This window comes from Dermacentor variabilis, chromosome 2, assembly GCF_050947875.1.
Source record: "Dermacentor variabilis isolate Ectoservices chromosome 2, ASM5094787v1, whole genome shotgun sequence".
Lineage (NCBI taxonomy): Eukaryota > Metazoa > Arthropoda > Arachnida > Ixodida > Ixodidae > Dermacentor > Dermacentor variabilis.
The window spans coordinates 161,215,121-161,240,581 of record NC_134569.1 but is presented as its reverse complement, the minus strand read 5'-3'; the positions used below and the strand labels follow the sequence as shown (position 1 = coordinate 161,240,581).

The window sequence follows — 25,461 nt, the reverse complement described above, 5'->3', positions numbered from 1 at the left end:
GTATCAAATGCTTTGCGGAAGTTCAGAAATATGCAGTCTATTTGTCCACCCATATCAACTACAGACGTCAGTTCATCATAAAATTCAATCAGTTGTGTCGCACATGAAAACCCCTTGCGAAATCCGTGTTGTCTGTTTATAAGCAATGTGTTGTCCGTTAGATGTCCCATGATAGCCTTATATATTATGTGTTCCATGATCTTGCACGAAATCGAAGTAAGTGAGATAGGCCTATAATTAGTAACTTCTTTTTTAGAATTGGTTCCCTTTCGCATTTTTATAATCCGCATTACATGAAGCTAAGGAAAATAAATTTCGAAGTTCATTATTCGTTACAAAGTTCACTCAGCCTTTGCTGTTTTATTTCCTTTATATACTTATTGCTGCTACTGACATAGAAAAACACAAACGTACCGCAGCTTCTCTTAGTGATCTCTCCCTGCAAGCTACCATTGACGATGTAAATTAATTTATATTAATTTCAATCGTGCAACCAAATGTACCTCACCAGTAAGATTTTGTTGCAACAGTCACATGCATAACTACAGTATTCTAGTTGTTACGCATATCTCTGCTCTTCATTGCACACTTGTCCTCAGATTTTACGGTGTTTCTCGTAAAAGGACCATCAATTTAATCTTCTGCTTATTCACGTCGTTTATGGATAGTCGGCATTTTCGGGGACACACAAAGAATAGGTCCTCGTACTGTTATAAGCGCGTAACAGAAAAATGTTTAGGATGCGTCGCTTAGATATGAATGCAAAGATATAATCAAACTAATTCCTCTAATTATATCTCGGAAAATGTTTTACCTGAAATCCACCATGGTGCTTATCCTTTTTTGAGAATTTCCACCTGTCGTATGTTTGTGATTAAATCTTATAAGTACTTTTTAGCATGTTCAAAGCTCAGGTAATCTCTATAGCTTAATTTAACGCATATATTACTGCTTGCGCTATATACTTTTTGTGTTTGTCATTAAGCGACTTTTCACAAAAAGTACTTTAGCACCTCGCATGCTGTAATGCAAATTCAGATCATTTTTGTCTCCGAACTAGATGCAATATAATAGGATAGTGCTAATTGTGGAATGTTTTGTAATAATGGGTGAAATAATCAGTCTAACCTTCCGGTTTACCGCAAGCAGTGACTACATGGACCTTAATGTCTCATAAAAGAAGCCAGTCAAAAAATATACATCACCTTTATTGTCCGTGAGGGCATCCCTGAAAATGGAAAAAAAAAGCGCATGACGTTAGACCTCACACAAGGCAATGATGTTTACTGCAATATTTCTATGAATTTGTGTTTGTTTATCTCTTTATTTATTTAGCTCTTCAATCACAGGGGTGGCGTGGAGTGCGCTTGACAACAATGTATGTTCCTGTACTGTACACTGGGAATCAGACTAATTTACACGTCCAATTTTTATACGAACAAGGTTCATATATTTACTTTAAAGCCTTAGCACTAGAAGCAGACTCAATGTATCTCCTGCATGACAACAGCGTGACCGAATGTCACCTGCTTACACAAACACGGAATCCACGCTGTTTTCTGTATGGCCACGGCATTTATAAACGGAGTAATCTTCACTAGCTTTAGACACAGCAAAAAAACTAAGCCCTGAAGCCTACTCTTCTTAATAAGACGTGCGGCAATTTCACCCGCCCATTTATTCCAACGCGCTCAAGGCTGGTGAAAGTGCCGGGCGGCTTTTCAGTACAGCGATATTCACTTCAGTTCTTCATAAGGATACACATAATAACTGTTCCGTAAGTGCCAAATTTCAAATACCCGCGTGTTTTCTTTCGGCAACGCGAGCTAATGCGAACGTTATGTGCGATAAGAGAGCCGTTACCGATTTCTGCTCTATCCCTCTGCGGAATTTTGTTTGATTGCATAAATTACAAACAATGACATGTAATCTATTGCAGTCAAGCGAAATTCGGGCTTAATAGCTTTTTAATAATTTGTTGTTGTGGGCACACTGAGGACTATCACCGACATGTGTACAAAATCAACCACACAAATTATTATCACTATGCACACGTACCGATGGCTAGATTCCCCGCCACGAGGCAAACAATTCACAAGCATTCTCTTGCGTTCACATTGCTTTCTTTGGTAAGTGTCCACAATCGAGATATTTTTTTTTCGTAGAAGGAGCTCAAACGTAACGTCACAAACAGTGATGTGTGTTTTAAGAATAAATGCCTATGCGCAAACTTATAAACTTTAACAGTTGATTGAAGCTACAGCTCAGAGACGGGCTACGAACATTTTAAATGGTAATGACGCTTCGGTAATGATCAAAAAGCGTCTTCCGACACTTTCCGAACGGCGGGGATTGCACTCTTTTGTACCCCGCTTGTCCTCATAAGCTTTTAAGCAACTAACTTTGCTTAGTTTAATCAAGGTTTTAGAGGAAAGAGAAAAAGACAGCTCTAGAACAATCATTATCAAGATGCAACGCAAATTTCCGAATCTATGTGAAGCAATCCTTACGTGAAGTGTTAAGGAAGTGTTATAATTGTACCCATTGTATTCCTTTGCCTTTGCATTGTATTCCTTTGCTTAACGGAAACTCGTACTGGCGCACACGAACTATGCAATGTGGCAACTGTTACAGTGACATGTATTTCTTCATTTATTCTGATTTGCTTGAAATGTACTGCCTGGCTCTTGACCGATCCCCCGTTGTGGCACCCGACAATTATATCAAACAGGTAGTTGAAGTTCACGTGTAAGAATTGTACTTGCAATTGTGGCCTTAGGGGTAGAACATCAGGCTGTTCTTCTGAGGGACCGAGGTACAATAACAGTATTGGTCCCGCAGTTGCATTTTATTTTTCAGTATGAGCGCTTCATGAAGACAGCCACAAGATCCATGGTTAGAAAAGTCCGGGTGAATAGGTAGAACAATAATCTTCGCTTTAAAAATCGAAAGGGTGCCTAAGTTTTTTTTTATTTATTTAGAGGTAAACATGTTACTTTACACCCACAGATGCGCAGATGTAGTTTAAAATTATAGTACAAGAGAGAAAGCAAATAGGAGAAAAATACCAGAAAGGAACGAAAAAGGTAGTCGCCGTTTTATAGGCGACGTGACGTGGTAAAAATGCAATTTAGCCTCACTGTCACCTGCAAAAAAACTATTCGTACAGGTTTTTCTGCAAAGGAATGTTGCGAAGATTGGTAAAGGAGAAATGTGAAAACCCGCATTTGCCTTGTAACTTGGACCTCGGATGTAATACGTTCCGAAGCAATATTGCTAACTCACAAGTGTTCTTCATTTCACTTTCATAAGAGAGACAGAGAGAGAGAGATCAGAAGCGAAAGGCAGGGAAATTCAGCGGAAGATAAATGTCCAGTTTATTGGGCTCTCGTCTGTTTAGGTTGGACATTCTGTTCAAGTATGTTATACCTCTTCTATAGAAGTATTGTTATCGCAAAAATAATTAATATGTTATCAGAAATGGCGCAAACTACTCTTAGTCGTTACAGGTTTCAAGAGAGGACCATAATAACGCACTGACGTCCTTCCAATCGTCTGGGATTCCCGCAGTTGCCGAGCGCTTGGGTCGGAAACGCGCGTGCTCCTTTTTGAACCGTAGGCACTCGGCGCCAGCACTCGTCTGCCTCCCACAGCAGCGGCGGAGGCTCGACTATTGCACCAAAGCTGTGGTCGGACAAGGGCCTCCCAGAGACCTTCGCAAATCTCTATAGGGACCCGTTCCGTTTGAGCACCCGTATTAAGAACTGGGCGCCACCGAGTGGTAGATCCCTACCCATTAGAAAACCCGGTAGGCTTCCGATGGCACTGTGATGGCTGTATGTCGCGCTCTATGCGCGTGCAGGGCTCGTTCGCTTCGTTTCCCTTCTTTCCTCTATATGTTCCCCATTTCCCTTACCCCAAGCATAGGGTAGCAAACTGAACGGTCATGTAGTTTCCTGCTTTTCCTTACTTTGTGTTCTCTCTCTCTCTCTAGCTGTCATTCAAGTTGGCTATGGAGTTTGGATCTAACGAAATCGGTATGTTGAGCGGAAGAACGTACATACATTGGCAGGCTGGGTGTTTCCAGATACGAATCTGCGGCGCTCGAGTAAATTTATTGTAATGTATAATTTAATGCAGGTTAATGCAGGTCAGAAAAAAGAAAAGCCCGACGACCAGCTTCCTTCCATGTTTAATTTCCGCTAACACCGCGCATCCTGGAACCAACAGAAGCTCCATAAGCTCTAGGCGAACTATGCTGCGTTGATTGAAATGTGAATAGCCAAAGACAACACGGCCCTCCATACAACACTTCACGGAGTAAGCGCAAATGTCACTCTAAATCAAAATAATATAAAGCCCTTTTCGCGTGAAGGTCTGCCAACAATAGCAGTGTTCAAGCAGTGAGGGCGAAATTATGCAGTTTTTTAAACGCCATTCCATCCACTAAAGCTTAGGGAACGCACGAAAGCACACACAGACGATCAGCGGAGGAGTTTGTGTGTGCTTTTTTCTTTCTGTCCCCTCTTGAAGCGCTGTTGTTTCTGGGACACAAACGGACATGCACACACACGAATGCAAGCACACACACACAAACACTCAGCGCTTCGCGCTTGTGACACCCATTCGCTCGTCCCGTTTCTGTGCCGTTCACTTCAAAAGGAATCGTGGGTATTAGCGCACGTACCGCATCTCCCTCGAAGGGTTCTCCCACGGTTTCCCTTGATTCCACCAGCGGCCAATCTGCGAGTACCGCAGGAAATCATCCGGCGGAAAGAAGGGAGGTGGGTTGCCCGGATAGTCCCAGGGGTTCTCGCCCCAGATGCGGTAGTGTATCGACATTGCATCTGAGAACAACGCCGCATGGAGAAAACGATCGCGCTTGATGTCACGCAATGTGGAACAACAAAAGGAACACAAGGAAAAAAGCGACGCTATACGAGATAGCTCCCCCGGGAGCATTCTATGTACACTGGCACTCCGAAGCTGATGCCACGAGCGCTCTCAATGCACCAAGGGAGATTTAATTACGTTCGCAAATAAACGTGGTACAGAAAACTCTACATGAGGCGAGTGCAGAGTTGCACACAACATTGTGTTAACTGGCGCAGCAAAGTTACTTTAGTTAATTGAACAGGTAGGCTGGGTGGACGTGTGAAATAAAGCCTATATCAAGAACTTTACGAATACCAACGTGCCCATTGTACTCGGGCATGGCGAAACTGCGCGATATATGCCTGAATGATCAGTGCAAGTCAAAGAAAGCAAACAATGTTACAACATAAAGGCCGCATTTAAAGCTTGAAAACGTTAAAATGGCTGATATTACCGCATGAACTATCATGATAGAAAGTTCGCGAAAAGAAAGGAACTGAATTGAAACAAAAATCTCCGTCTCAGCATTTGATGAATTTTAAAGGATAGAAAGCTAGACAAAACAAACGCGTCTTAACGTCTCTAGCAAAAATTTGCCTATCGTATGTTTTGCTTCGTTTACGGGCGCATGACTCTATACTTATTCGAAATTGCGGAAAGGTATCCTCTGCGTTACGAACGCCTGATAAAAGCAATGTGTCTTAATTTCACTGATTTAATAGCGGCCTACCTTCGTGCAAGGACGATGGTTCTAGTTAAAAAGACAAATACCTGGATCGACAGCTGAGCCGAAAAAAATTCATCCCCTTATTAACTTCATTTCAAATATTACTGCCTCATGCACTGAATTTTTAACTCTGCCGGGAAGTTTGTCGTAGTAAACAGTGTAGTATAATTCATGCAGTTGAGAAATATTAGTCGGGAACAGAAGGACATGACTGGGGTCAGGGCCCATGTGCTGGCCACTGCAAGTAACCTAACCTCGCCTTTGCATCCCGCGTCCTTACTTATCCAAACTACTGATACCACGCTGAACCGCAATGACGGTAGCCTTCCTTCCGTTTATTGCCACTGTTTGCGCCATCTACTCACATGTACATAATCATCACCCCTCTTTCTTTTACTTTCATTGTGAACAAGGCCCCTTATGGGAGCTGGAACGTCTTGCTTTAAATTTTTTTGGTCAGCATCTATTTTACCCTTGACAATGAGCAATCCCGACCAGACGAGTTTTCGTCGAACTCTTGATTTCATTATAATGCACTATCCATAAATTGTCTGCTAAAGCCATAGAAATTTATATGGAGGTGCGACCGACTCTATGCATACTCAAAAAAAGTCTAGATAGCAGGATGATCTTTTCTAAATTTTTTAGTGAATCCTGGAAATTACAGAGAAGTGAAATGTCCGCTTAATGTTTATTGAAAATGAAGAACGCGCTGATAGACAGAGTAGCACACTCTGATATAGAAGCTACATATTTAGGGCGGAACGGCCTCAGAAAGGCTGGTCAATATTTGCATTGGTGGACCTGTTTTTGTCGAAAGTCGTTCATGTCGCATTTATATATAGAAATGCATTAATCACTCACCAAAAGCACACACAGAAGATAATTGTTAAGCAAAAGAACTAAACAACGGAGGAACTGAATGCGATTGCTTCACCATCACTGACCTAACTCGGCGCGTAACATCTCGTAAAACATGGTAGTGGTTTTTGTAAAGTTGTCGCGCGTATACAATGCCGTCTCAAGTGGATTGCAGTGGCATTTGCTGAGCAGACGGACCAATTTAGCCACAGCTGAAGAAAAAAATTTATTTGCACTGCAGGACGAAATTTGCAAAACCAAATCGAGTATACGAATCTGTACACCGTAAATAAATAACGGAAATTCACAACCGTGACATCATCATAATTTTCGGTGCAATCAATATTGATACGTGACTTTGGAGAGATCGTGCCCGTTTTGCTCAGCCTCTGCGGAGACTCCTGAAACTGAATTCGCGAATGTGTAAATATCAAAAATATGAAAGCTAACTTCCGCGATATCGTCCGGTGGATCGTACTGAGAGCCTGTCGGCATGCGAATCGCATGCGAATGCTAGAGTTGCACGCATTAAAAAATTCTAATTTATAGTTCCTAAACGGCTTGCCGGCGAAGTAAGTGGCAAAGAGAAGCAGTTGATAGCAGTAATGATGAGTGGCAAACGTGTGCAAGATCGTTGCAGGTACTCTGATTTCAGATGGGATTCAACCAACTGAATGCTTTACTTCAATGATGAGTGGGCACGTAGTTGATTTCAAAATTCTGCTCATAAATATGTAAACAAAGCTAAACCCAATTTGAACGGAAGATATCAATAGAAAAGATTTCGTGTTGCAATATATTCCTCCAGTGTTTACAGAAAGCATGAGTTATTCTGCAGATTCCTTACTTCAGAAAAAAAAAACGATTCTGCGTAGCATTTGCATCTGATAGGCTTGGTTCCAAACAGTATTGAAAGCATCATTTCAAGACGGCGAATATCACTTACCCTCAAAGTCGTTGTCGCGGTGCCTTCTGTAAGAAAGCCGGCATACGGTGCATCAGACAGGTCACGCACTCAGTTGCGGGCGCCGTTGCAGTTTTCTTTATGTTTCGGTACTCGCTCGAAGAATTCCCCCAACTTCAACTTTAAATCACCATGTGTTATTTATTACCAATATAGTTAACATTCACTACCATGTATTTCATTTTTGTATGTCTACCTGCTATGGTCCCTGATGGGAGTTGGCAGTATTGAAAATAAATAAATAAATGTCTGGCAGCATGTTCCCGAGATAATGTAGTTAGATATATTTTAAATCCCGGAGTGCGTCCTACGTGTGCGACCCATTTACTATGCAGGGTAGGCCTTCCAGCATGCGACTAAACTGGACACAAAAAATTCGAAGACGAACGGTAAACTAAATGATGGACGAAATCTACGTTGCTCGCATGGCAGGAGCGTACGCGGGCAATTCATTTCGCTCGAGGACAGGCAGATTTCATCTTCGTTACAAATATGCATGCTTTTTTTTAGCTCAATATTTTTTTTATGATCAAAAGTTCGTCACATCGCTAAGACTTGTCCATATAATCTGGCGCAGCTGTCGCTAATCGAAATCTCGGCGGAGGACGCGCTTGCACAGAATGTAAATGTCACCCTTTTTTGTACACTAACTGATAAGGAAAATAGTTCTGGTGCATTGCTGCACAAAGGAAATATTTATTGAGTTTTTGCATTAGAAAGCTTTTTACGAGAAAATGTGCATAAAAGCGGCAAACTATTGTCATAATTGTATAGCTAGGGATGACACAATTGCTATCAGAAAAAAGTATTAACATAATAACAACGTAAGCCGAGGTTGAACTGAGAATTCTGTTCGATAGAAAATTATTTTTCTGTCTTTTTTTCTGAGACCCAGGTATTGGTCAACCACACAATATACTTAAAAACGCCGCCAGAGTGTGTTCTCAAAGACAATCAAATTACGGATGTATGTTTGTGCTTAGGGTCGGGAAAGAACAGAAGCTATTTTTCTCAGATGTGCAAATAAAAAAATTGTGCAGATCCCACGCACTCTAGGAATTGATGTAGACGAAGCTTTGTCCTGGTTGCTTTCATTGACGATAATTAGCAGTGATGTTGATGGCAAACGCTTAATTTCTTGAAGGTTTAGTCAAACACGAGAGTGGTCAGTTCAATTTAAACATTACCTTTCGTGCACCACTGCTGTTTTTCGGCGTAGTACACAGAACACACAAGGAAAGATGTTTGCTAGAGGCAAACATAACCTCTCAAAGGGTTATAACCCTCTCAGACGTTATGAGATGTTCATAACATCTGAGACGGCTGAGCATTGTCATTGCCTTACATCGCATATTGCATTGTGGCGGAAGTTATAAACTTGAATTAGATTACGGGGCTGTACGTGCTAAACCAAAATCGGATTATGAGGGACGCCGTACTGGCGGACTCCAGAGTAAATTTAATACCGTGATGCTCTTTAACATGTCCGAAACTCTACGTGCACGTGTGTTTACTATTTTGCCCCCGTCGAAATGGAGCTGCCGTGGTTGGGATCAAATCCATGGCCTCTAGCAATACCATACCCACAAAGCTAACGGTCAACCGCTTCCGTAGTTTCGCCTGTATCCTGCGGTGCCTTTTAATAAATGCGGTTCTGCTTCCTCACGCCTTGCATGATTTGTCCGCTTGACATATTTGCGTGGTGTTAATTTTACAGAAACAGTAGGAACGTACTGTACCGTACCTTGGGCTTAAGCTTACCCAGTTTCCCCGCAAACGCTGTTGTTAGCAGTAGGGTTTCCTTGCCTTCTCATGTCGCTTAGCCCTCCCCCCCTTTCCTTGTATGGGAACTGCCTTTTCTCCTTCCACTTCTGTACAGTTCTATCTACGTCCCCTCTGTTCTCTCACGTTAGCAGAATAGGAAGCGCTACAGCTTCTGCAATGCTTTTGCGGGGAGACAAGAATAATTACAGCTGTCAAGAAGCGAAGGTGGCGATGCTCAGGGAGCACCAGAGAGCACTCAGGGAGCTCAGATAGCTACGTTCGCTAGAAAATCCATTTCATAGCACCCATACTGAGCATTCTTATATGGCATACATTAGGAAAGAAATTAGGCTCTTCGAAATTACCGCTGCCCTTGCTACACTGCCTGAAAAGCATGCTTTATTCTACACGAAGTCACTAACTACCATGGATGCTTTGAGAATGCCTGCATGAAGAGAACGTTACATACGAGCTGAAGACGGCGCCATCTGTAACAAAAACAAAGCAAAAATCTGTTACCGCTCCATGTCTAATAATATAAATGAAAGCTGACATTTCCATGCAAAATTGCCAGTGTAGCTGTAACTTACAGGCTCCAGCGACAACGCCCAGAAACACGAGAGATCCACTGAGCTTCATTGTATCTGAAAGACGACGTCGAAAAAAAAAATATAATGTTTTCTGATGAAGTGAGACAAATAATAAATACACTTACTATACAGAGTGATTTCTTTTAATCAATCTACTTTCTTCAGATGATCAAAAACCACGTGCTCATCAGGTTAGACATGCACATCGCGCTAAGTTAGCGACACTGCTGTCCACTTATGATGCTCTGTGTCGAGACAAAGAATGATCAAGCATTCAATCTGCATGCTTCGCAAGGGCACGTACCGCGATAAGGATACTAACTATTCTAAGAAATGAAACAAACCGATTATCGCAAGTATTATCGTTCCAAAAATTTTTGTTTAGTTTACTGAAGGGTTCATAAATTACTGGGAGTACCTTCCATTTGTACGCACGCGGACAGAATATTTGAGCAAGTCACGACGCACCTCAGCGACAAGATTCACCACTCTGTTGTTAGGCAACTCGTAGCGGTCGCCAATAGCAGTTCGTTGTTAAAGATTGCATCCGTAACACTGGGCCACTAATAAGTGGTGAGGTTTGTGTTCTCATCGTCCTGACCTTGAAAGAGGCGTCTTCCTTGCGGAAACGAAAGCGTATTTCGAATAAGATTGTGCTACAAGATTTGTTTAAGCACGCCATTAAGTATGTAGCTTTTGCGCAATGCAAGCATACTGAGGGTAGAGGGGCTGTGCACCATTCAATCGTTATCTAAGATTGCTTGCGCCACGTGCACAGACGATACACATTACTTCCATCGCGTGAAGTGAAAAAGGTGTAAAGTTACTGATGTAGTTTTTATTTCTATTTGTAATGAATAATGTGTCTAGCACGCGGGAGACTGCAACGTTTATCCTGTTTCCTTAAATGCTTAAAGGCGTAATCAACGGCTGTCCCGTCTATGCTTGTATTCCTTTCGTGGTCGTCAATTCTTCGCAAGAATCTACCTGACTGCTCATTTGGATAAACCATGTTATGCAACGACTAACCTAACAAAACTGTGCGGTAGAATACCTGGCAACGTAGTTAAATTGCAGTGTGTCAGCGCCATCTCTTAACAAGTGGATGTGGTACTAAAGTCACTTCAGTAAATAGAGGTATATGTTCTTTTCAATTATGTCGCTTTGCCGGAAGTCCTTAGGTCAAACGCTTACCCACTGTTCTCTGCTTTCACGCCATCTCTGTTTGCGTCACTCAGCCAAGCGATTGTCGTCGGTCCAGTCGCAGCCGAGTTTTGTGTTCCAGACAAAGTTCTAAGGTGCGCGGTATCACCTGCCGTTCACGACAAGGCAACTGCCCTCGACTGGCTCACAATCATGGATGCTTTCTGTTAACGCCTGCCTTTTGCCGATAAAAACGAAAGCAAGTCTCTCTCGACCGGCGATAATGAAGAGATAACAGACCTTCCGCACGGGTGACCACAGCCAAAGGCAAATGCTATGTTGCAGTGTTAGAGGAGTTTACTTTTTTGCCACGGAAAAGTACACTCCTTGTTTATATTTGTCTTTTATTTTTCCCTTTAATCACTTCAGTCCTCTCCAAAAAAAAATCAGGTATCTTCTTTGTTTGCAACAACCACGGCATCAACTTGAGCCACACCGTAGTGCGTCACTCCAGATTCATTTCGGCCACAGAAGGCTTGGTTCATCATGATCACCATCAGCAGCAGCAGCAGCAGCAGCAGCAGCCTGGTTACGCCCACTGCAGGGCAAAGGCCACCGCCATACTTCTCCAACTACCCCGGTCATGTACTAATTGTGGCCATGTTGTGCCTGCAAACTTCATAATCTCATCCGCCCACCTAACTTTCTGCCGCCCTCTGCTACGCTTCCCTTCCCTTGCAATCCAGTCCGTAACCTTTAATGACCATCACTTATCTTCCCTCCACATTACATATCCTGCCCATGCCCCCCCCCCATTTCTTTTTCTTGATTTCAACTAAGATGTGATTAACTCGCGTTTGTTCCCTCACCCAATCTGCTCTTTTCTTATCCCTTAACGTTACAGCTGTCATTCTTCTTTCCATAGCTCGTTGCGCCGTCCTCAATTTATGTAGCACCCTTTTCGTAAGCCTCCAGGTTTCTGCCCCGTACGTGAGTACTGGTAAGACACAGCTGTTATGCACTTTTCTCTTGAGGGGTAATGGCAACCTGCTGTTCATGATCTGAGAATGCCTGCCAAACACACCGCAGCCCATTCTTATTCTTCTGATTATTTCAGTCTCAGGATCCGCATCCGCAGTCACTACCTGTAAGTAGATGTACTCCCTACCCCTTCCAGTGCCTCGCTACCTATTGTAAACTGCTGTTCTCTTCCGAGACTGTTAAACATTAGTGTTCTGCAGATTAATTTTTAGACCCACCCTTCTGTTTTGCCTCTAAAGGTCAGTGAGCATGCATTGCAATTGGTCCCCTGAGTTACTAAGTAAGGCAATATCGTCAATATCAGCGAATCGCAAGTTTCTAAGGTATTCTCCATTAACTCTTATCCCCAATTCTTCGCAATCCAGGTCTCTCAATAGCTCCTGTAAACACGCTGTGAATTGCATTGGAGAGATCGTAACTCCCTGCCTGACGCCTTTCTTTATGGGGATTTCGTAGCTTTCTTTATGGAGAATTACGGTCGCTGTGGAGCCGCTATGGACAATTTTCAGTATGTTTACATACGGCTCGTCTACCCCCTGATTCCGTAATGTGTCCATGACTGCTAAAGTTTCGACTGAATCAAATGCTTTCTCATAATCAATGAAAGCTATGTATAAGGGCTGCTTATATCCCGCACATACCGCTATCCCCTGATTGGTAGTGTGAATATGGTCTTTTGTTGAGAAGCCTTTACGGAATCCTGCCTGGTCCTTGGTTGACGGAAATCTAAGCTGTTCCTGATTCGATTTGCGATTACCTTAGTAAATACTTTGTAGGTAACCGACAGTAACCTGATCGGTCTATAATTTTTGAAGTCTTCGGCGTCCCCTTTCTTATGGATTAGGATTATGGTTATGTGGTTTATATTACATTATGAATGCTTGATTACGTGCAGAGAAATCTAAGTGCACGTACGTTTTGGCATTTAACCTCTATTGAATTGCGGCCGGCATCTAAACTCCGACCTCGAGCTCCGCAATGCAACGTCATAGGTACTGTCCTACACCGTGATGGGTTTCGTTTCATAAGCAGTGCTTACTTTTTTTGGTCGTATACTGCCATGGCCACGAAATACCGTTTTTAAATATATGGAAGGGCGCTCAATGAGAATGACTTTTTATACGAGTTGCTTTCGTTGTTGATGTTTAAATTTGATTGGGCTGTTGGTGCTTTACCCTACTAAAGTGTGCCTTTTATTTACTTTTTAATAATTTTAGTTTATCCATTGATAATGCGAGCACAACACACATGAAATGGTGTAGCCGGAATCGTACTGCTTCCACCTTCTCCAGTTGGATGTGATTTAACCGTATACGTATAGGTGGTCAAAGCGTTGTGCAGTCGTAGGATATTTTTTTTTGTATGCGTCGGTAAATTCCTCCGGGCTTACAATTTATGGGATGGGGGTGAATAAGGATGATTAAATGAATGAAAAAAGATGAATGCCTCCGGGCATATAATTTATGAGATGGGGGTGAATAAGGATGGTTAAATGAATGAAAAAAGTTGAATGAAAAAGATCTTTTGTTCTACCATTTCTTTTATTCTTATGCTCGTATAATTGCTCGAGCTTATCGAAAATATTGATGATGGTTAATTGCTTTTCGTACAATAACTTTGCTGTTATTACCAACGCTAAGGATGAAATAGAAAAAATTCGTCAGCCATTCCACTCTTTGAAGGCGGATGACCAGCGAAGTTGTATAGCGCGAGATACATAAGTGAACCAGAATATTGGACAAGGGTACGGACATATTTATCATCCTAATCTGTGGTCGTCGGGGTGATATAGGTATACATGGCTCACAACCCCTTAACCATCGGCTCATATCTCCGTACACGCGGCCTCAGAATTACGACGTCCGAACAGAAGTGAATTCTACGCTGGAATCATGAGCGGCAACGGAGCCAGCTGTTGAAGGCGACGACGACCAACGCGCGAGCCGTATGCCTAGCGCGTTTGCGCGGTTGGCGCCGGGAATGTTGCAGTCCTTTTGGAAAAATTTGTACGAAACATTTTTATCAGACATCCGTTCTTACCCGTGTCCTTCCGACCTCTTTAGGTCCCGCGTGTGCAAGGATAGGTAAAGGGCGCGTTACAGGTTCCCGAGACCACAGGGGTGCGTGCCATTGAGCTTCGACCCTTTCTGCACAATCACCAGGATCAGCTCACATGAGCCTTTTCTTCTGTTGCCGCACGGTGAAAAAACTACGGAAAGTATGTCATATACAGCTTTCGCTGTAAAAATACCAGCTATCCTGGACTGTAATTGCCTCAAACTTCAGCCGCAATAAGAGAAGCGGCGTATAAAACGGTGCGTCCATTCTAACCACCTGGTGCTCAATGAAATAACGGACCCGAGAGTTTGACAGGGGAATTTATTACAGATTATTTCAGGCAGTTTTTATGTTATCTGTAGCAAGTACAATCATGTTTACTTGCGAAAAAAGATGTTGCCAAGAAAAAAAAGACTGTCACCATCAATGATTCGGCTTTATCCCCTAAGTGGTTAGGTGTTACCTATTGGACAAACCTAGCCGACTCCTACACTCCCGGAGATTCTAACGTGTTTACAGCACACATTCCGAATAGTAGGAAATTATCCAACACACGCTCAGTTTTAACCTTTACCCTATTGTTCAATAAAACCGTGAGGCCTAAATTATCCTGCAAATATTCTCCTCATTTAGATGACCGCATAAGAAAGCCGATTATCACGCGCCCCGCGGTTAGGACTCTGCACATGTGGATGCAACCAACATAAAACTACGCGTATGACAACGAGTTTCAAGACATCGGTAGCTAAATGAATAGACCAAATCAGTAAAAGCAAAAATGCGTTCACCAATTAATAAAGGTACTTCCGTCGTTCCGAGGCCCTAGATGGATTACTATAAGAGCGAAAAGACGCAAGCTTCAAAGGATCGTCGAAAGGTACTAGCCACACAGAAAAGCTGATTTATTTGTTTCACTAATTTGCAACTTTGCATTTCTCTACATTGTGACATACTGTAAACCGACTCGACGTCAAAGGCAGTGTAATCCCCGCTCTCAGAACTACACGCTGGTCAACTCGCTAGTCGACGCTATAGCTGCACAACTTGGGGCCACGTGCAACGTGTATCAAGCTCAGTACTAAGCATGACATGTATTACTCACTTTTTCGCTCCGGTGCTGCTAAGAGACAGGAGAAATACACTAGGTGTAAGGCTGCACACCCCCGCCAAGCACCGCATTTATACCTGCTGGCTGCGCACCTTGCTAGCCGCCATTGTTCGGCCTTATCGACAGGGATGCACGTAGATAGAAAGGCTCGTGGGAAATTTCCGCCGTTGAAGCAACCTATAGGTTTTTTTTACTCTGTCTTCAGTGGCGCCAATGTTTGGCCAAGATCGTCTACCGACGCGAGCCTTGGGACAAGAGTTGCGGCGAACCGCACTATTATCGGTGCCCCCTACTTTCAGCCAGACGAAGCGGCGCTGCTTGGTGAATATTCAACAAACGAGATAATCTCTTTTGCTGATCCAGATGTCTAGAATGTTTAGAGGGAAACGTATCGCTAGCCGACGATGACCGCACGCACACACTCACGTGAGCACAGCAACCGCGATTTCGCCTGACCCACTTCGCTTGCGGAACCCGAATGTCGTTCTCAGAGAGCAAACAGCGATAACGTCATCACGCGCCTCAATTGCAATACGTGGCATCTGCACTGTACCCGCTATCCGACAAGTGGCACCTTCTGGGTCGTTCCCAAGATATTTCTCTGGAAGTTTATTTAGACACCCAGGTCTCAAGTCCACGGCCGTGGCGTTGCTGAGCTGGCGTTTCAACAGTTGCTCAACATACCAGAGTCTTAAGCGAAGCAGTACTTGAGCAACAGGACGTTCACTAAAGGTGAACGGTATGTTGCTCATGCATTTCGCAAGACTTATAACAAGCTTTATTCGGAGAGAGTATGGCTTTTCTTTTATTCTGAAGCCATGCAGGTAGCCTTTGAATTTAGATTATCGGAACCAGGGCGAGAGCGCGTGCGCAAGACGTAACATATGCCAAGAGGCGTTAAAAAACGTGATGTGCAATCGCTATTCAGAAATATTCCTATCTAAAAGTCAAATTTATATAATACGAAATTGCGCTCCGAAAGCAGGCGAACACTTGTCAGAAACTTCCACGTACCTAATAATGAATATGCGTATTCATAATTGAAAAGACAACCTCCTCGCATGTGTAGATGTTTCATGGAATGTTCTTAACTTTTGTCATTGTCGCAACAAAGGGAAAGAAATTCCCCGTTCACTATAGTTGGCCCCTGGCGGTTTTTTGTCACTTCAGAATGTAATCAATTCTGATAGCGCTTGATTTTTGGCTTGTCATTATTTATGCCTTTTCTAGTGTCGTCCTAATTTTACGGCCTCTAATAATTTATTCATACATTTCGGCTAGCAAGATTATTTGCACCAATAAAACTCAGTCTCATTACTGTTTTCGCTCATGACCGGATGCTTAGCAGACAGAGCCGTGCAGCAAGAAAACTAAAGCTAAAAATAACTGCTGTTTCTTTTATCTCCAGTTATCTTCGGCGACACGGTGATGTTTACTTTGCACACAGTACCAGTGAAGCACTAAAAGGCGTGTAACATGACAACGGAACGGAAGTCGCACGGTGCTCTATCATACCATGCGGCTTATCTCGTCAATAACAAAATTTCATGTGCTTTCCACGGCACAATCACAAGGCCTATATAACAAGCCTGTCATAATGTGTAAGTAATTGCGGAGGGGGGGGGGGGGTGCACAACAAACATTCATAGCAGTTGTTGCAATCGCTTGCCTCTCTTGCCAAGCCCACCATTGTTATTACTAAACGGAGTAGTTTCCCTAGATTGCGTTCTCAATGCTCTTCAACGGTATTCCTATCAATATACAGCAAGCGTCATAAATAATACGCCGGCAACTCCATCAATCCTGTTACGTGAAACGCGCATATAAATCTATTTGCAAGGTTCATTTACAGTGTTAGTTGGAGTGGGACCAAATGGACGATCGACAGGGATTGGAACCACTTTGTCTTCTTCCTGTTCACGGCAGTCATGCTGAAGCGGCATTTATCTGCGGTGGTCCCGTTTCAATATATATCACCGTACACTGGTGCTCTAAAGCTGATGCATGAGAAGGCGATATTTCTTTTTATTTTGAAGCCACAGCGCCATCGCCAAGTTCATAGCGCTTCCGTATATTCTCAAAGTCAGATTTCAATGAGTGCCAAGTTTGCGCATAGCGAAGCCATTCGCATGAACAGCCGTAATTCGAAATGTCCTGACCAGACCACAAATACGGAGCGCTATCAAAAATACTGAATGCAAACTTTCATTCAAGAACTACCTAAACAGCATAAGATTTCAATGATTGCCACTCTTGCCCATAGCAAGGTTAATTAGGCAAGCGGGGACTCTTCTACGTATCCTAACTAGTGCGCTATCCAGGACAAGGAAATCAACCAAAAAAACCTACCAAAAATGTTTCACTCAAAAGATACGTGCACCGCCATGAACCACAAAGCAAGTAAAAGTTCCAAAGATGAACAACCGTCACAAATATTGTGCTCACTCCATCAGGCACCAAGTGCATATATTCTGTACAAACAAAACAATAATAAAATGGCACGTAATCCGCATATCCAGTCTTCTCATAAGAGATGATTGGATTAACACATGTGGTCTCGTGCGTTCATAGGAGATATCGGACATGTGGAATTTGTGGTATTTAAATTCTTAATGGGGAAGCACATGGAAAAGCGAAATTCCTGTAAAACAAAACAGATGATAGCACTCGCGAAATTAATCCTAGTTTGGTGGGCCGCTTGGTCTTATAGAATGGTTGCGCAGTGAATATAACACATATAGTTACACAACCCTATGTGAAAAACATGTAGAGCCTTGGAATCAACTATCCGACAGTTGTACCTGAGTGGTAAACCCTCACACTTTCTTGGCATTCACGTTCAGGGAATGCGTTAATTATTTATTATTAATTAATTATTTAATTATGGAGTTCTACGTGCCAAAACCACTTTCTAATTATGAGGCACGCCGCAGTGGAGGACTCCGGAAATTTCGACCACCTGGGGTTCTTGAACGTGCCCCTAAATCTAAGCACACGGGTGTTTTCGCATTTCGCCTCCATCGAAATGCTGCGGCCGTGGCCGGTATTAGATGCCGCGACCTCGTGCTCAGCAGCCCAACACGATAGCCACTGAGTAACCAAGGCGGGTCAGGGAAGGCGTGAATGACGGTCCAGAGTAACAGCATTCAACTAAATGGAACTCGAAGGAAAAGAAAATAGAGTTCCCTCATTGAAATGTTTCGTTTATACGAGGGGCGCAGAAATTACCACAAAGAATGATTTATTTAAAAAGCCTCAAGTGTCTTAATTTCACTGCCGCGAAAATAACACATTATTGTACTCTGGTTGAAGTATCACAGCTTCTTTCGCACTACGTAGTTCCTCATGCGCTCTCGGATTTTCTTAGTCGACAACACGATGCACAACGGAACACACGCAAAAACAAAAAAACTAGACGACGTCAACGCCGTAGAGCAGCCGCTGATGCCAGGACAGCGTAAATGACTGATACATTGGAGCTTCTCCGCCATTTAGCATCACCATTTGAAATTCTTGTCGACTTGATCTTTTTTTTTCTCATGAGGTCTGACAGCCGATGAGGCAGGTAGATTTTCTGTTCCAGTTCAGTTTAAACGGAGTTCACAATAGGAAGCGTTCCAATTGAGCAAAGTTCGATAACATTGTTGCTATACATGGCCAATCAAAAGTTGGTAGCCTCGTCCCATTCTTCGGACATTTCCATTTAGTCAAGATATGTTTATCTGCACTTCACCGTAAGCAATTTTGGTGTGTGGTCACGACATAATAGTGCATTCGGCATTGTGCTCGCGAAAGGTGTGACTTCGCCGCATTATACCGTGCTTCACACATCTCTCGGAGAATGTAATATATATATATATATATATATATATATATATATATATATATATATATATATATATATATATATATATATATATATATATATATATATATATATATATATATATATATGTATATATATATATATATATATATATATATATATATATATATATATATATATATATATATATATATATATATATATCTTGAACAACGTCCCCCATAGTCTGTGTGGCCACAAGTTTACCGCGTATGTGCCACATTACAGGTTAGCATTATTATGCCCCTTAGACAGTGTCGCATATACCCCACCAAGGTGAACAAAACAAGAAATTTACTACGATATATCCCATTTTATGAGTTGTAGAATTTTTTTCACGTAGACCAAGCACGCTGAGCTTAGCAGCCGGGCAAACAGAATGTGTGCTTGCAAATCAAGCCCCACACAGTGGCCCTGACCGTATACAATTTATATGTGCTCAGTCTCAAATCGTGCGCCATCCTCGCGCGCTTAAGTTTTTCAAATATGCAATTATCTGTCTCTTAGAACTGAAGCCCTATTTCTCTCCACTTTTCTAATGCGGATTTAAAGGGGGTGAAAGGCACTGCCGTCACTTTGTTTGCCATTTGGAAGCTTAAGCCAGTAGGAAGTACTTCCACCGCGACCATCATCATCATCATCAGTCGTTATGCTCAATTAGTCATTCTAAACATGTTATATTTTTAGCCCATTTTGACTCGCATTATTAGAGTTCCACATTCTTTAGGCAAGAAAAGGTGGAATTCTTTCTTTTTAGTTACTTCCGAAAGTCGCCATTGCAAGATATGAGAATCCGTTGCGAATCTGGTACAGTGAGTAAAACTAGCGAAGTACATAATTTTTTTCGCGGTGAATAAAAACAAATGGTAGGTAATTATGACGGAATTGGAACCTTTATTGTGGAAAACAATGGATTACATTATGATGTCATTAAAAGGTGCACCACGGCTGACGGCCTTGAGACAGTGGCACGGTTCGCGTTAACCTCTATTCTTCGGTCGAGAACTACAATACCACAGATGTTCAAAATAAAACGTCATAACTGCTGAGTTGTGTGCGTGCCATGAGACGTGAAGCAACCCCAGCAGAGTCCATTTGCGTCAACAAATAAAAGCCGCGTTCTCATCCGATGCTGTTCATGTTGGGGCGTGGACGGCGCGGGGGCTGCGGAGGGCGGATAATGGACGGTCGCCAGGGAATGGCGAAGCAGGGCCCTCCGGCTGTGCCACCGCACGGACGACCAGCTACAACTGCATACGACGGTCGGTCGTGGTCGCCAATGCTGTCTTCGGTGAACGCTTCCTTTGTGTCTGGAAGAGAATTTCGTCGCACAAAGAAGGCATTTAGTCTCTATCAGATACACAAATGCAAGTGCCTGCGTGGTGACCAAGTGTTAATAATAATAATATTTGGGGTTTTACGTGCCAAAACCACTTTCTGATTATGAGGCACGCCGTAGTGGAGGACTCCGGAAATTTCGACCACCTGGGGTTCTTTAACGTGCACCTAAATCTAAGCACACGGGTGTTTTCGCATTTCGCCCCCATCGAAATGCGGCCGCCGTGGCCGGGATTCGATTCCGCGACCTCGTGCTCAGCAGCCCAACACCATAGCCACTGAGCAACCACGGCGGGTGTGACCAAGTGTTATAGTACATAAAGCTTCACAATTGAAGCGGCATCTTCGTCGCCGTCACATTAGCTTTACATGGTCCCACAAGCAGTCTTCGTTCGAGAGTTGAACTAGGCGAGTAAGAAGGGTCGGTGCACGTGTAGCTCGTGACGGACACAGTACAAGCTCATAGATATATGACTTTAAAGGTGCCCGTCTGTGTTCACCTCTCTTCCCCGCAGAGTGGTTGCAGGGAGTACACACACACACACCACACACACATTATATATATATATATATGCGTGTGTGAGTACTCCCTGCAACTACTCTGCGGGGAAGAGGGGTGAACACAGACGGGCACCTTTAAAGTCATATATTTATGAGCTTGTACTGTGTCCGTTATTGCTTGAATCGCAAACATATCAATTACAAAGTTGTTTGGCACCTCTAGTAACCTCCAAATCACGCATCTGTTTAGTGCTAAGCTTTGCCTCGTTGCTTTTTCCGAGAAAAAAACAAAAGCGCGCGAAACATTCAAAACATGAAATAGGCGCTCGCGTGCCTCTACTCAAGCGCTCCCAAGCGAATAGCCACGGATATACGGCTTTACTATCGGCGGCAGCTCGATACAGGGCTTCACGCTATGTCATGGTCGCGGCAACAAGAGAACACGCCGCTGACGATAAGCGTTGCGGAGCCTTGTACGATGAGGCGATAAGAGGATGCAGCCGTATATTTTTCACTGGTTGCTTGTAGGCGCTTCAGTAGCCGCGTGCGAGTGCGCATCTATTTCGTATTTCGCGTATTTCGCGGGCTTTTGTTTTTTCTTGGAAAAAACAACCACGACTACTTCAGCACGAAATAAATGCTTCATTCGGAGGTTATTTAAGGCGCCCTACAAATTTGTGATTGGTGTGTTTGCGATTAAAGCAATAATTAAAAATTCACTAATCATAAGTAATAATTAATACTTCGGGATGCAACAAGTTGTGGTCGTAAGTACATACGACTACGGCTACTATGCAGTCGGGACAATTTCTCTAGAGCTCTTGGGTATCTTTAAAATCTTGGTCCAAGTTAGCTGGGACACCCTGTGTATATACAATGTATGCATGTATGTATGTATGTATGTATGTATGTATGTATGTATGTATGTATGTATGTATGTATGTATGTATGTATGTATGTATGTATGTATGTATGTATGTATGTATGTATGTTCATTTAAAGATACCTTGCAGGCCCTAAGGGGTATTGTGTAAGGGAGGAGAGCACACTCAAGCATTCGTTGTAACGTATGCAACTACAATACATACGTGAATACTAATAAGAAATATAGAGTCAGAAATGCAGTAATATGTAGTAATATATTCTTACAATGTGTGCAAACGAACTAACCGCTCGCTTTTCAACGCAACAGCTCATTGAACGATAAATTTTTCAACAGTAAAATATAATCAATAGAATTACAGACCGAGCGGGACATAATTAGACTGTAACAGAACAGTTTTTAACGCGCAGTTACACATTATTAACGTGAAAGGCAATCGAACAATTAATACGTTAGGTTACATTGAGTTTGATAATACGTTGCTGGAAGAAGCCGGAGATTTTCTTACTCACTCTTAAAAACTATGGAGTTACGAACGCCGTTCCAAAGGGAAATGACTCTTGGAAGAGCACAACAGATAAATGCTTTAGTCTTTGCATAGATGCGAATAAAATTGAACCAGTTGTACTGACGCAGAGGCCTGTAATGAGGAGTTTCAAGAAGCAAAACTGATGACTCTGTGTTAATGGACGTGTTTACGAAATAACTATAGCTGGGCTATATCACGACGTTTACGCGAAAGCTGTAGTGAGAGGTCGACTTTAATTTGTGTTATGCGTTTGTTATCGTCGTAAAAGCGTTATATAAAACATGTACCCCTATTCTTATTAGCTTCGAATTTTTCGATCAAATAATTCTGATGGGGAGATAAGCCGGATGCTGCGTATTCGAGCTGAGGTCAAACAAATGTTAGGTAAGCTAGTTTACGAATACTTGTATCTTTAGTGGAATTATGTAAGTTGCAGCGTATGTACCCTAGTGATCTGCAAGGGATGGCCCATATGTTTGCAATGTGAGTTGACCACGAAGGCGTCGAAGTTAGCTTAGCACTAAAATATCTGTATTGAGTATCATGCAAAATAGTCGTTTATTCATGTGATAAATCAGCAACAGTTTGTGTGCTTGACGCTAAAAGAGTTAACTTTAGATTCAAAAATATTAACCTTTACTAGCCAAGTGTTACACCAAAAGAAAATAAGTTTTGAATCTTTTTAGAAGATTAGTCCATCATCAGCACGCTTACTGAAACGATGAAGAATAAAATCGTCAGCAAAAATTTGCACACGTGAGGAAATGTTATTGGGTAAGTCATCAAGGTATATTGGAAATAGTAACGATCGAACAACGCTGCCTTGTGGCGCACCTGAAGTAAATGTGTGAAACACGAGTGGAATAATTATTAGCTAGTTCGAAATGCTGACGATTCATAGGACATTGCGAATCCCTGTTAGTGTAAGAGAATCTAATTGAGGAGAATACTTCGAAATCCCACGGCGATCTGCGACAACGTCAAAGGCTTTTATGTATGTATGTATTTATGTATGTATGTATGTATGTATGTATGTATGTATGTATGTATGTATGTATGTATGTATGTATGTATGTATGTATGTATGTATGTATGTATGTACGTATGTATGCGTGCATGTGTGTGAGTGAGAAGAAAGCAGGCTAACCCATGGGCCCGATTTATTTTTCATTAGTCTTATCATAAGAAGGCAACAAAGAAAGACACCAAGGGCATCATAACGAATTTTACTTGTTCTTACTAACTGAACTAACGAAATTATAAATAAATGACACTGAAACGGCATAAAAAAACAACTTGCCGCAGATGGTGAATGATCCAGCGTCATCACATTACGCGTGGGATGCTTTAACCAACTGTGCTACCGCGGTGCTGTTTTCCCATTCACTTTCTTGGGCATTTATGTTTTACTACTAGAACAAGCCTCGGGAGTGTTAGCCAGCGCCACCACTCACAAACCTTTGCGGCGGATGTGGAACATCCTTTCTGCCGGAGGCGTCACAAGTACGTGATATATGTATATAGGTGAGTGCATGTGTGTGTTCAGTATGTGTATATTATAATTGTTTATATAATCATAAATTAAAGGATGTAGTACTTGCAGTAAGGGAAAGGTTGCTCCGTTTCTTAGCACGCAACGCCACGGAAACTGTGCAAGTAGCCTGGCCATACAAGTCTCGGAGCGCGCGTTTCGCCCAGTCGTAGAGTTTTAATTGTAACTCTTTTTACTGAATAACTTCTTCAGATTTCAAAAATGCAACTTTTTCGACGTCAGGTCGTCTCGTCACTTATTATTTGCATTTTGCTGCTGTCGGCATGCGCCGCACTATTTTGAGACGTCAGCACCAAGATTTCACTGTCACCGCTAGTGCAGAAAAGTGTCCCCCCCCCCTCAATTCGGTGATAGCTTTAGATCTGCGGTGCATTCCATCTTGTAAATACACTACATTTTGTTACATAAAGGTTCAGTACTTACACTTACATCGAATGACGGGACGCATTACAGTGCCTTTTTATTTCATAAATGATTTATTATTTTTTAATCTCCAATGCTTTAAGTTAGAGAAGTCCATCTAGCCATCGTAGCGTTGCACGTTATGTATGAAAAGGATTATAGGTACACCTTAAAGTTTTCCCGAAACATCCATCATGCGTCTCTGCCCTGCGGCAATAATTTCAACACCAATGTTATAAACTGTGTTAGGGCTTATATCGCCAAGGTCAGTAGTTGTTGAATGCTTGTTATTTAGATAATGTCTCACTGTGATATGCGAAGCAACGATTCTCATTTCCATTCTCACTGGCCTCACGCTGGAATGTCGTTTGTAACTTCACTAAGGAGAACTATGTCGTATAGGGCTGTCATATGGCTCAGACTTTCATTGAAGCTGCTTAACTATGAACCGAGAGTAATCACATACGCAATAAGCACACCGTAACCTGGCGCTAAGTTGAGAGCGCATGGGCAGGCACATAGCCATAAGGTCTGGCCACGATACCGGCTCATAGCACCTACTTAACAAAAGTATTAGGGCTTTATGATTCACAACACTTGAACGTACCACAATGAGTATTTGGCGAACTAGAATAATCGATGAGTGAAGCCCTGACAGACGCGAGACGGAAACTCATATAAGATTTTGATCTGATTTAGGTCCAACATTTGTCACAATTTCGTATACTACTACGCTTTGATTTCTTCTACAGTGAATTCTCACTTGAGTGAACTTCAAGGGACTAAAGGAAATAGTTCACTTAACTGAAAGTTCACTAAACTGAATATTCACTAGACTAACATAAGACATGGCATACAGAGCCAAAAGTTTGAAATACAATTCATGGAGCAAAAGACATGGCATCCAGAGTCCTAGAAATGTGTGAAATGGAATTTGTACATATCAACAAGCACAAGGTTCATAACAGTTATAATGCTGCCTTTCTCACTTAGAAAAAAAATCTGTAATCTGCTTTTGCACTTGTACTTTTAAAGCACAGGAAGTAAGAAAACTGTCCAAAGAGTCAATGTTTTTGTACGCTTCTTCTGGCACAACTTGCTTTTGAGACACAAATTCTTTGCTTTCCAATGTACCATACAACCTCAGCTAGAGTTATAGGGCTTCAAACTGGCTCGGCAGTTGCCTCTTCTTCGTCTCTTCGTCTTCTTCGCCTCTCCTTCATTTCTTCTTCGTTTTCCTCGCCTTTGCAGGGTCGCTGT

The 25,461-nt window shown here is 42.4% G+C and overlaps 1 protein-coding gene across 2 annotated transcripts in view; it reads right to left on the bottom strand.

The window, feature by feature from the left end:
• Positions 1-15,234, bottom strand: part of LOC142572887 (uncharacterized) — a 32,513-nt gene extending 17,279 nt beyond the window's left edge. Inside the window, exons 1-6 of one of the 2 annotated variants that reach the window (XM_075682325.1) lie at positions 15,126-15,234; positions 9,782-9,835; positions 9,661-9,679; positions 7,410-7,435; positions 4,688-4,847; positions 1,206-1,228 (exon numbers count right to left, since the gene is read on the bottom strand). In XM_075682325.1, coding sequence (XP_075538440.1) covers positions 1,206-1,228; positions 4,688-4,847; positions 7,410-7,435; positions 9,661-9,679; positions 9,782-9,830 — 277 coding nt within the window. In that variant the 5' untranslated portion in view covers positions 9,831-9,835; positions 15,126-15,234. Of the gene's footprint in view, positions 1-1,205; positions 1,229-4,687; positions 4,848-7,409; positions 7,436-9,660; positions 9,680-9,781; positions 9,836-10,975; positions 11,083-15,125 lie in introns of those variants that run through there. The other variant, XM_075682326.1, reaches the window with a different exon arrangement.
• Positions 15,235-25,461: the final 10,227 nt, after the last annotated feature.